This window comes from Cetorhinus maximus, unplaced genomic scaffold, assembly GCF_964194155.1.
Source record: "Cetorhinus maximus unplaced genomic scaffold, sCetMax3.hap1.1 HAP1_SCAFFOLD_452, whole genome shotgun sequence".
NCBI lineage: Eukaryota > Metazoa > Chordata > Chondrichthyes > Lamniformes > Cetorhinidae > Cetorhinus > Cetorhinus maximus.
The window spans coordinates 118,722-131,945 of NW_027596396.1; the positions used below are offsets into that span (position 1 = coordinate 118,722).

The window sequence follows — 13,224 nt, forward strand, 5'->3', positions numbered from 1 at the left end:
CAAATTGCTTTTTGCTGGAGAAATATCATCCCACTGCCCCGCTCTCTCCCCATATCCCCTATCAATCCCAAACTAATCCCACTGCCCCGCTCTCTCCCCATATCCCCTATCAATCCCAAACTAATCCCACTGCCCCGCTCTCTCCCCATATCCCCTATCAATCCCAAACTAATCCCACTGCCCCGCTCTCTCCCCATATCCCCTATCAATCCCAAACTAATCCCACTGCCCCGCTCTCTCCCCATATCCCCTATCAATCCCAAACTAATCCCACTGCCCCGCTCTCTCCCCATAGCCCTGTATCAATCCCCAAACTAATCCCACTGCCCCGCTCTCTCCCCATAGCCCTGTATCAATCCCACACTAATCCCACTGCCCCGCTCTCTCCCCATAGCCCTGTATCAATCCCACACTAATCCCACTGCTCCGCTCTCTCCCCATATCCCCTATCAATCCCAAACTAATCCCACTGCCCCGCTCTCTCCCCATAGCCCTGTATCAATCCCCAAACTAATCCCACTGCCCCGCTCTCTCCCCATAGCCCTGTATCAATCCCAAACTAATCCCACTGCCCCGCTCTCTCCCCATAGCCCTGTATCAATCCCCAAACTAATCCCACTGCCCCGCTCTCTCCCCATAGCCCTGTATCAATCCCCAAACTAATCCCACTGCCCCGCTCTCTCCCCATAGCCCTGTATCAATCCCCAAACTAATCCCACTGCCCCACTCTCTCCCCATAGCCCTGTATCAATCCCAAACTAATCCCACTGCCCCACTCTCTCCCCATAGCCCTGTATCAATCCCCAAACTAATCCCACTGCCCCACTCTCTCCCCATAGCCCTGTATCAATCCCAAACTAATCCCACTGCCCCACTCTCTCCCCATAGCCCTGTATCAATCCCAAACTAAATCCACTGCCCCGCTCTCTCCCCATAGCCCTGTATCAATCCCCAAACTAATCCCACTGCCCCACTCTCTCCCCATAGCCCTGTATCAATCCCCAAACTAATCCCACTGCCCCGCTCTCTCCCCATAGCCCTGTATCAATCCCCAAACTAATCCCACTGCCCCGCTCCCTCTCCATAGCCCAGTATCAATCCCCAAACTAATCCCACTGCCCCGCTCTCTCCCCATAGCCCTGTATCAATCCCCAAACTAATCCCACTGCCCCGCTCCCTATCCATAGCCCAGTATCAATCCCAAACTAATCCCACTGCCCCGCTCTCTCCCCATAGCCCTGTATCTCTGCTTCAATGATCCCATGTTCCCTCTAGAGATCTCTGCTTGAACCATTAACTATGAATAACCACTTTGTGCCCCAACAACCCTCTGTCTGGGTAGGAAGCCGCAGAGGAAGATCTCACAGTTTAAACTCCACCATCGGTCCTGAGCCTCCTGATACTGCCTTGGCTCTGAGGTGGACACCTTCCAATATTCTGGACAATTCCTCCCCACCCCCACCCCCACCCCCACCCCACCCAGTTTTTTAATAGACCGGTATGTTCCCAATCTCTTGTTTAATATAGAATTGGGCGGTCCTTCTCTCCTGGGCCCAGCGTGAGGCTCTCAGTCCAGTCCCAGCTCACTGAGCACAGGCCTGGTGATTTCCTGATGCACTGACTGACTGAGTCAGCACAGCTTCCGCTGGGATTGCACTGGGAAATTCCAATGACGACAGAGGAATGGAATTTCAACTTATCCTGCTGCTGAAGATTGGGAATCAGCTCCCACAGCCTTCTAGGCCCCATCGATATGCACAGCAGGCTGTGTCACGCCAATAGGCCACACATCATCATCATTAACGGCAAACTGCGAATATTCACCATTCTCACTGGGGACAGTGCGCTGCAATATCGAGCCCCACTGCTACCCACGCTGCGAGAAATGTGAAAGAATTTGACCAAGCCTCCTAACTGTTTAATCTAGATTAACAGAATATGAGCACCGGGTTTGTAAACTCAACAGGTAAATAGCTGCTTATTTAACCAGTGGCAAAAGAAGGAAATATGAACTGCTAACTTCTAACTCGATAACCTAATCTCTGCCCCCTTCTTAAATCCCTCTGCACGCACATGCAAGACACACACACAACATGGATTTTAAGGGTGGGATAAAACAGCTCAATAGCACCAATTCCGGAGTACCGATGGGTTGATTTCGATCGATATGTTCCAAATTGCTTTCAGTTCTTTGTTGATGACACGAGGTGGTCTTCCAGAACCTTCAGTCTTTAGTTCACTGCTTGAGCATTTGCCTTTTAATGTCTCCAACAGTGATTTTCCCCTTTGCCTCTTGACAGGGGTTTTTAGAGGGAGAGAGGGAGAGCAGGTTATAGAGGTTTGAGGAGGAAAAGCCAGCTAGCTATCATTGTAGGGTAACTGGAATCTGATACACACAGGAGAGAGAGATTTTAGGTATTTTCCCTTTCAGGCTAGCAGCTATTCTGCTGCACTGCTCTCACACAAACCCTGCTCACCTGGTCAAGAGCCAATTAAAACGTTGTTGCCAGGCAGTTCCCCATTACCTCGGACTCCTCCTCGGCACCATCCTGTCTTTCATGGCGCGCTCTGTTCCCGGGCAGCAACATTGTACATACCCCTCACACTGTTCCAGTGGACATGTCCTTCAAACTGCAGCCATTGTAATTCTAATCCACAGTCCAACAGGAACAAAAAGAAATGTTCTTTAAACCATCATCAAAGGCTGTGATTCTCCAAGGGAGAAAACTAGAGAGAAAGACAGAGACCGAGACTTGCATCACTATTGCTCCTTTCCTGACCTCAGAGTGTTTAAAAGACTTTTACAACCAACGAACTGCTTTTCCATTCGAATATATGAATTTGGAGCAGGAGTAGGCCACTCGGCCCCTCAAGCCTGCTCTGCCATTCAATGAGATCATGGCTGATCTGATTTTAACCTCAATCCCACATTCTCACCCACCCACCCCCGATATCCTTTCACCCCCTTGCTTATCAAGAATCTATCTAGCTTTGCCTTAAAAATATTCACTCTGCGTCCTCTGCCCTTTGAGGAAGAGAGTTCCAAAGACCCTCTGAGAGCAGAAATTTCTCCTCATCTCTGTCCTAAACGGGCGACTCCCTTATTTTTAAACAGTGACCCCCTAGTTCTAGATTCTCCCACAAGAGGAAACATCCTCTCCCCATCCACCCTGTCAAGGTCCCTCAGGATCTTAAAGGTTTCAATCAAGTCGCCTCTCACTCTTCTAAACTCCAGCGGATACAGGCCTAACCCGTCCAACCTTTCCTCATGAGACAACCCGCCCATTCCCGGTATTAGTCTGGTAAACCGGAAGTGCTAGGATTCCAGCCACTTAATGCACAGCAAGCCCCCATAAACAGTGAGGAAACAATGAACAGATCTGTGTTTTGTGGGTTGAATTTCAGTCTAGCAGACCAGGGAGAGCTCCGATAGCGGCCGTGGGATCTTTCAGATCGACCTCTGAGGGCAGTTTAACATCTCACCCTGTGCGACGAGGTCTCCGACACTGCCTCAGCACTGGCACTGGGAATGTCGACTGGTGTTATGGAGCTCCAGTCCTGGGAGTGGGGACTCGAACCCACGAACGTCTGACTCAGGCGAGAGGGCAACCGGCTGTGCCAAGGCCTAAAGCCCACCGCTCGCTCCCAACGAACAACCCAGCCGGACACTTCCCAAAAATGACACAGACCCGAATAACTCACCAATAACATCTGGAGAGAAGGGCAGTGGGGAGGACCAGCTGTCACTGCAGCCCTGTCATTCCTTCACTGCCCCCGATCAGCTCTCCACGAGGTTCCGTTAACTACAAGAATGTACCTGGAAAGATCCATCCGAGACAGGGAAGCTATCAGCAAAAGGTCCAAATGCCTCTTTAACATTTCTTATACACATACCTCATCAAACAGTTAACTTGTCAGAGCTCAGAATGACCCCCGAACCCCTCGATTAGATTCCAGTCTGTAACTCACTCCCGGGAATCTGTTATTCTATATATAAACCACCCCGAACCCCTCGATTAGATTCCAGTCTGTAACTCACTCCCGGGAATCTGTTATTCTATATATAAACCCCACCGAACACCTCGATTAGATTCCAGTCTGTAACTCACTCCCGGGTATCTGTTATTCTATATATAAACCACCCCGAATCCCTCGATTAGATTCCAGTCTGTAACTCACTCCCAGGTATCTGTTATTCTATATATAAACCACACCGAACCCCTCAATTAGATTCCAGTCTGTAACTCACTCCCGGGTGTCTGTTATTCTATATATAAACCACACCGAACCCCTCAATTAGATTCCAGTCTGTAACTCACTCCCGGGTATCTGTTATTCTATATATACACCACCCCGAACCCCTCGATTAGATTCCAGTCTGTAACTCACTCCCGGGTATCTGTTATTCTATATATAAACCACCCCGAACCCCACGATTAGATTCCAGTCTGTAACTCACTCCCGGGTATCTGTTATTCTATATATAAACCACCCCGAACCCCTCGATTAGATTCCAGTCTGTAACTCACTCCCGGGTATCTGTTATTCTATATATAAACCCCCCTGAACCCCTCGATTAGATTCCAGTCTGTAACTCACTCCCGGGTATCTGTTATTCTATATATAAACCCCCCTGAACCCCTCGATTAGATTCCAGTCTGTAACTCACTCCCGGGTATCTGTTATTCTATATATAAACCCCACCGAACCCCTCGATTAGATTCCAGTCTGTAACTCACTCCCGGGTATCTGTTATTCTATATATAAACCACCCTAACCCCTCAATTAGATTCCAGTCTGTAACTCACTCCCGGGTATCTGTTATTCTTTATATAAACCAGCTTCACCTGAAGCTATTAATTAGATTCCAGTCTGTAAGTCACTCTTAGCCATTTATTATTCTATATATAAACCACCCAAACCTCTTGATTAAAGGCTGTAAATGGGATATGAAGATAAGTGCCTGGGAGTGCCAGTCTGCTGCAGCGTGTGAGGTGGGGAGGGGAGTCACTTTGCAATGCTGTTCTGCAGATGTGGCTGTGATCAGCGCTGACTGCCCCACCTCTCTCCACCGTCTCTCGTCACGATTCTCGGTACACGAGTCTGTGTGGCAGACAGTGGCCCAACAAAGTGTAGACGTCTATTCGAAATCTTCAAAACTGAAGTGGGACCACCTTCCACAGGAATATCTGCTCCCCCTGAATACTCACAGCAGCCACATCTGTACATTCTCGGTATACCAGGATTCCTGGCACTGATTCTGTTTTGAAAGGGGCCTGGGAGGTTCAGAGGGATCTTTGTTGATTAATTTTCTACAAAAACAGCTTTGCAAAAGTGTTTTTCTTTTGGAGAAACGCCGATCGAGGACAAATTTGCATTTCTCTAGCGCTCGAAAGTCAATGAATCACTTTCGGAAGTCAATGTGGGAGAGGTGGCAGCCAATTTGTGCACAGCAAGCTCCCACAAACAGCAAGGTGAAAACGACCCCCGATCATCTGTTTTCAGTGATCATGTTTGAGGGGTAAATATTGACCGGGATGCTAGGGGGATTCACCCAAACTGATGCCACTGTCCCGCTCTCTCCCCATGCCCACCCCCAACAGCTGCGGGATCTTTTACATCCACCTGAGAGGGCAGACTTGAGCCTCAGCTTAACATCTGATTCGGAAGTTGGCACCTCCGACAGTGCAGCACTCCCTCAGTGCTGGTACTGGGAGTGTCCGCCTGGATTCTGGGACTCGCAGACCAGCCCATGGAAATGTATGTGACTGCTGGACAATGTACACGTGGTAGGTGGTGACCATGCCTCCCCGTTTCCCAGGGAGAGCTCCCCGATGAGGAACTGCATCCCCTGGACAATACCCGGCCTCGCTGAATGAGGAACCTCGGGCCTCATGGGTTGATACCAGGAGACGGGTGATCCCACGCTGCCCTGCGATTGGTCAGTAAAGTGGGCGGGGCTGTGCAGATGGACCAGTTTTGGTGGAAGGGGATGTCATTCTCCTGTTTGGACCAGGAGGCAGGCCAGCCCAGCTCAGGGACTATAACGGACCCAGCGACAGTGAAGGAACGGCCGATATATTTCCAAGTCAGGATGGTGAGTGGCTCGTAGGGGAACTTCCAGGTGGTGGGTGTTCCCCATGTGTCTGCTGCCCTTGTCCTTCTAGATGGTAGAGGTCGTGGGTTTGGAAGGTGCTGTCTAAGGAGCCTTGGTGAGTTGCTGCAGTGCATCTTGTAGATGGTACACACGCTGCTGCTACTGTGCGTCGGTGGTGGAGGGAGTGAATGTTTGTGGATGGGGTGCTGATCAAGCGGGGCTGCTTTGTCCTGGACGGTGTCGAGCTTCTTGAGTGTTGTGGGAGCTGCACTCATCCAGGCAAGTGGGGAGTATTCCATCACACTCCTGACTTGTGCCTTGAGGAAACGTGTGAATAAATATTTGCACACCCACATATACACATAAAGATATACCAGAAAGACAAATAAACGAGACACACACTTGCTACCAAACCAATGGCTTATACAATGACTTTAAACATGTAACATTGACTGACCAGTTAGTGGATAGTAGCCCCTGCCCTCACTGACAGTAAACCCATCAATGGCCACACTCCCCAGTCTGGATCAGCCCGTGGTTTGTAATGAGGTTTTTAATCCTTTGATGTGACACCGGGGAGCTCAGAACATCTTGCCAGGAGTTTAACAGGAGGCCATTCGGCCCATCGTGCCCCTTGTACCTCTGTGTATTGGGTTTAAAGGGAGGGACTGTGGGTTAAGTGGAGCTATTTGGAGGTTATGCCTCTCAAAGGTGTTATTATTCTTATCCACACCAGGGACAGTTCGTGTTCCTGTATAAAATTTCCCCCTTAGTGCTCAGGACGGGTTTGCTCTCCAGCATTTTGTTTCAATTATTGATGGTCGGGCAGGATCTCACCCTCCTGAGTTGCTGAGGTTTTTACCAGTCGGGTTTAACAGGAGCTTCCTTCCCAAGTTGCCTTTAAATTCAAGGATTTCCACGTCTCATCCAGAGGGAGAAGAACCGGCTGGAACTGCCCGGGGCGGGTAAAGCAAATTGAGCTTCAAAATAGTTACCAGCCTCTCCCATTCTCCCAGGACCTCTCATTCCCCCAGTTTCCGTGTGTAACCAGCATTTCCCCCATTCCCAGGCCCTCTCCCCCTCTCCCCTCCACCATCGCCATGTGGAACCATCCACCCTGTTGTCACAGGGCTTCAGGATTTATCAGTGGCCCTGCCTGCTGGAGCTGGGCTATGAATATGGTCTGGTCAGTGCACATCCCAACCCCCGCTCACCCTGAAAAGAGCAAAAATCCCCACCAAGACCAACCACCCCTGGTTGCTACGGGTAACCAATCCATCCCATTCTCCCAGGCCCCATTCCCCTGGTTACTATGGGTAACCAATCCATCCCATTCTCCCAGGCCCCATTCCCCTGGTTACTATGGGTAACCAATGCATCCCATTCTCCCAGGCCCCATTCCCCTAGTTACTATGGGTAACCAATGCATCCCATTCTCCCAGGCCCCATTCCCCTGGTTGCTATGGGTAACCAATCCATCCCATTCTCCCAGGCCCCATTCCCCTGGTTGCTATGGGTAACCAATCCATCCCATTCTCCCAGGCCCCATTCCCCTAGTTACTATGGGTAACCAATCCATCCCATTCTCCCAGGCCCCATTCCCCTGGTTGCTATGGGTAACCAATCCATCCCATTCTCCCAGGCCCCATTCCCCTGGTTGCTATGGGTAACCAATCCATCCCATTCTCCCAGGCCCCATTCCCCTGGTTACTATGGGTAACCAATCCATCCCATTCTCCCAGGCCCCATTCCCCTAGTTACTATGGGTAACCAATCCATCCCATTCTCCCAGGTCCCATTCCCCTGGTTGCTATGGGTGACCAATCCATCCCATTCTCCCAGGCCCCATTCCCCTGGTTGCTACGGGTAACCAATCCATCCCATTCTCCCAGGCCCCATTCCCCTGGTTACTATGGGTAACCAATCCATCCCATTCTCCCAGGCCCCATTCCCCTGGTTACTATGGGTAACCAATCCATCCCATTCTCCCAGGCCCCATTCCCCTGGTTGCTATGGGTAACCAATCCATCCCATTCTCCCAGGCCCCATTCCCCTGGTTGCTATGGGTAACCAATCCATCCCATTCTCCCAGGCCCCATTCCCCTGGTTACTATGGGTAACCAATCCATCCCATTCTCCCAGGCCCCATTCCCCTAGTTACTATGGGTAACCAATCCATCCCATTCTCCCAGGCCCCATTCCTGTGGTTGCTATGGGTAACCAATCCATCCCATTCTCCCAGGCCCCATTCCCCGGGTTGCTATGGGTAACCAATCCATCCCATTCTCCCAGGCCCCATTCCCCTGGTTGCTATGGGTAACCAATCCATCCCATTCTCCCAGGCCCCATTCCCCTGGTTACTATGGGTAACCAATCCATCCCATTCTCCCTCTGGTTGCTATGGGTAGCCAATCCATCCCATTCTCCCTCTGGTTGCTATGGGTAACCAAGCCATCCCATTCTCCCTCTGGTTGCTATGGGTAACCAAGCCATCCCATTCTCCCTCTGGTTGCTATGGGTAGCCAATCCATCCCATTCTCCCCCTGGTTGCTACGGGTAACCAAGCCATCTCATTCCCCCGGTTGCCATTGGTATCTAACCCTTCCCACCTTGTCATGCCTCCTTCCTCAAGTTGCCATGGGTAACCAATCCATCCCATATTCCCAGTTGCTGTGGATAACCGACCCGTCCCCTTTCTCCCGGATCCCGCTCCCTATGTTCTGCTTGGACAGCTCTCCGCTCCTTCCCACCCGGGTTAAACCCATCCTGTTCTGCATGGATCCGACATCTCCTCAAGCAGACGGTCCAGAAATGTTTAAGATGGAAACCAGAATGAAAGGATGATTTCTTTTCAAACAACAGTTCCTTTATCCCCACAGATTCCCTCGTGGCCGAGACATTAACCATCAAACTTTCCGATGACGTTGGAACAGCAGCAAAGAAGTTGACTTTGGAACTTAGACACTGATCTGGGCCCAGGCCTCGATTTCAGGCCTCGGCTGCCATCAGGCCCCAACTCCTTCAGGCGATGCATTAAGAAGGAAACTCTAGGAGACGTCATCAATCCCATGCATCATTGCACTGGACAATTTTCCAAAGCAATTTAGACGGATCCCTTTGCATAACCCAGTCTTAGTCCACCATTCGTTGGATAAATGTTAACCCTCCCTCACCTGATCTGATCAGGGAAGCTCCTGTCAAACGATCAATCAATTAAGGGGAGAAATAACTGGGTAGATGTTCACGCCTCTGTTAAAATAGCGCACAGAGCTACATCGTAAAAACAACACAAGTGCATTGTACTGTGACTTTATCATAGCAATAGGACCATTATCAAACCAAATTTAATACCGAGAAACACAGGGAGATATAAGGGACAGGTGACCAAAAGCTAGGCCACAGAGGTCAGTTTTAAGGAACGTCTTAAAAGAGGAGAGAGAGAGCGAGAGAGAGAAAGAGAGAGGTTTAGGGAGGTAATTCCAGAGCTCAGGGGCCTAGGCAGCTGAGGGCACGGCCGCCAATGGTGGAGCGATGGGAATCGGGGGATGCTCAAGAGGCCGGAATTGGAGGAGCGCAGAGATAACGGAGGGTTGTAGGAGCTGGAGGAGGTTACAGAGATAGGGAGAGGTGTAGGGGCCGGAGGAGGTGACAGAGATAGGGAGGGGTGTAGGGGCTGGAGGAGGTGACAGAGATAGGGAGGGGTGTAGGGGCTGGAGGAGGTGACAGAGATAGGGAGGGGTGTAGGGGCTGAAGGAATTTACAGAGATAGGGAGGGGTGTAGCGGCTGGAGGAATTTACAGAGATAAGGAGGGGTGTATGGGCTGGAGGAGGTTACAGAGATAGGGAGGGGTGTAGGGCTGGAGGAGGTTACAGAGATAGGGAGGGGTGTAGGGGCTGGAGGAGGTTACAAGGATAGGGAGGGGGTGTAGGGACTGGAGAAGTTTACAGAGATAGGGAGGGGTGTAGGTGCTGGAGGAGGTTACAGAGATAGGGAGGAGTGTAGGGGCTGGAGGAGGTTACAGAGATAGGGAGGGGTGTAGGGGTCGGAGGAGGTTATAGAGATAGGGAGGGGTGTAGGGGCTGGAGGAGGTTACAGAGATGGGGAGGGGGTGAGGGGCTGGAGGAGGTTACAGAGATACAAGCGAGTGTAGAAAAAGGAGAGTTGAGCGATTGAACACATGCCTCCCCTCGGCCCACCCTTTGATGGGGCTGTGGTGGGTGGGCTGGGGGAGGAGGGAAGGAGGGGGAGAAGGTGAGTTGTGGTTGGAGGGGCCTCACTCGCCATAGGTGGGGTCTTGCTCTGTGTCGCTGGGCCCAGAAACAAAATCCTCGTAGGGCATGCATGCAAAGCAGAACCTCTTCATGTCGCTCCAGCACACCCGGCAGTACATGGCCCCACAGCCCACATTGGGGCAGTAGTAGGATGTCTCGGTCGGACCCTCGCTGCAGACCACACATCGCTTGCGGATGAACCTCCGGAGGCAGGGAAAGACGCGATGGAGGGCACCTGCCACACCGCGTAGTTGCTGCAAGGAGGGAGGTGAACAGAATTCACGCGTCAGTGTGTCCCCTGTAAAAGCAGCATCACCCTGCATCTCCCACACTCAGCCCCAGGAAATACTGACTGACTGACCCATCCTGAATACCCCATGTCCAATCCACCTTCAATACCCTCTCCCAAACCACACCAAATGCCCCATGTCCAACCCACCTTCAATACCCTCTCTCCAAACCACATCAAATGCCCCATGTTCAATCCACCTTCAATACCCTCTCCCAAACCACACCAAATGCCCCATGTCCAATCCACCTTCAGTACCCTCTCCCAAACCACACCAAATGCCCCATGTCCAATCCACCTTCAATACCCTCTCTCCAAACCACACCAAATGCCCCATGTCCAATCCACCTTAAATACCCCCACTCCAAACCACACCAAATGCCCCATGTCCAATCCACCTTAAATACCCTCTCTCCAAACCACACTAAATGCCCCATGTCCAACCCATCTTAAATACCCTGTCATTAAAACCGCACTAAATGCCCCCCTGTTGGACCCACACCAAATGCCCCATGTCCATCCATCTTAAATGCCCCCACTCCAATCCACATGAAATGCCCCATGTCTAATCCACCTTGAATACCCTGACCCCTAACCATGCTAAATGCCCCCTCTGTTGGATCCACAACAAATGCCCTTCACTCCATCCCTGCCTGACTCATGTCAAATACGCCCGGTAGAATTTTCCGGTCTTGGTGAGTTGCTGCAGTGTATCTTGTAGATGGTACACACACTGCTGCTACTGTGCGTCGGTGGTGGAGGGAGTGAATGTTTGTGGATGGGGTGCCGATCAAGCGGGGCTGCTTTGTCCTGGATGGTGTCGAGCTTCTTGAGTGTTGTGGGAGCTGCACTCATCCAGGCAAGTGGGGAATATTCCATCATACTCCTGACTTGTGCCTTGTAGATGGTGGACAAGCTTTGGGGAGTCAGGAGGTGAGTTACTCACCACAGGAGACCTGTTCTTGTAGCCACAGTATTTATATGGCTGGTCCAGTTCAGCTTCTGGACAAAGGTAACCCCCAGAATGTTGGTAGTGGGGGATTCAGCGATGGTAATGCCTTGTGTGGTGTGAATGTTACTTGCCACTTGTCAGCCCAAGCCTGGATATTGTCCAGGTCTTGCTGCATTTGGACATGGGCTGCTTCAGTATCTGAGGAGTCGCGAATGGTGCTGAACATTGTGCAATCATCAGCGAACATCCCCACTTCTGACTTTATGATGGGAGGAAGGTTATTGATGAAGCAGCTGAAGATGGTTGGGCCGAGGACACTACCCTGAGGAACTCCTGCAGTGATGTCCTGGAGCTGAGATGACTGACCTCCAACAACCACAACCATCTTCCTTTGTGCTGGGTATGACTCCAACCAGTGGAGAGTTTTCCCCCTGATTCCCATTGACTCCAGTTTTGCTAGGGCTCCTTGATGCCACACTCGGTCAAATGCTGCCTTGATGTCAAGGGCAGTCACTCTCACCTCACCTCGGGAGTTCAGCTCTGTGGTCCATGTTTGAACCAAGGCTGCAATGAGGTCAGGAGCTGAGTGGCCCTGGCAGAACCCAAACTGGGCATCAGTGAGCAGGTTATTGCTAAGTAAGTGCTGCTTGATAGCACTGTTGATGACCTCTTCCATTACTTTACTGATGATCGAGTGTATCAGTCCACAGGGAGAGGGAGGCTTGAATAATGGAGCCTGTGCTTAATGCTGCCTTCTTGGTGGCAATGATCCGATTGAGGAAGAGGAGGGCCAGGCGCTGTCTAGCACGGCTTCGAGGGGAGGCCTCGGGTCCATGGTCCGGGGGAGCCCCAGCAAGACCCAGAGGATGAGGAGGTTAGACCCATCCCACGGAGACGACTCGCACGACCAAGGGTCTACCCAAGAAGCCTTTCCTACCCGGGTACGAGTGACAGACAATGCTGCGTGTCTCTGTTCTTGTCAAGAGAGCTGGTGGATCATATCAGCCACATTCTGCGGGGGATTCTAACGCTCCACGGACTGGGAGGATATCCCCCACCAGTGCCCCAGAAGTCACCATCGTGCTCGGTTATTTTCTTCCCTGTGGGTTGTGCACAGGGAATCTCTGCGGCACCTCACAGCCCTCAGCACACAAGCGTATCAAGGAGGTGATAGATGCCCTCTACACTAAGGCTGATCCTGATGTGAAGTTCACGCTCGATGAAGCTCTTCCGGCTGCTAGACTCCGGGGGTTTGCAGCTATCTCAGACTTCCCTAGAGCACAGGGTCCAATCGATTGCACACATGTAGCGTTGGGAGCACCATGGTGTTCATTAACAGGAAAGAGTTCCACTTCCTAAATGTTCAACTGGTGTGCGATCATCAGAAGCACATCATGCATGTTGTGCCATTACCCTGGGGGATTCCCGTGACTCCTACATCCTGAGTCACTCACAGGTGCCTCACACAGTCAAAGGGCCTTGCTGGTTACAGGGCTGGCTGCTTGGGGGTAAGGGGTACCCGCTCAAATAATGGCTCAGGACACCCATGCACCGTCCTCAGAGGAGAGATACAGCGCGGCGAATAGCTCGACACGATCCATCATCGAGCAGGCC

General features: G+C 51.4%; 1 protein-coding gene across 1 annotated transcript in view; it reads right to left on the reverse strand.

The window, feature by feature from the left end:
- Positions 1–10,371: 10,371 nt before the first annotated feature.
- Positions 10,372–13,224, reverse strand: part of dcst1 (DC-STAMP domain containing 1) — a 52,059-nt gene continuing 49,206 nt past the window's right edge. The window contains exon 16 of the mRNA XM_078535422.1: positions 10,372–10,623. Coding sequence (XP_078391548.1) covers positions 10,372–10,623 — 252 coding nt within the window. The remainder of the gene's footprint in view (positions 10,624–13,224) is intronic.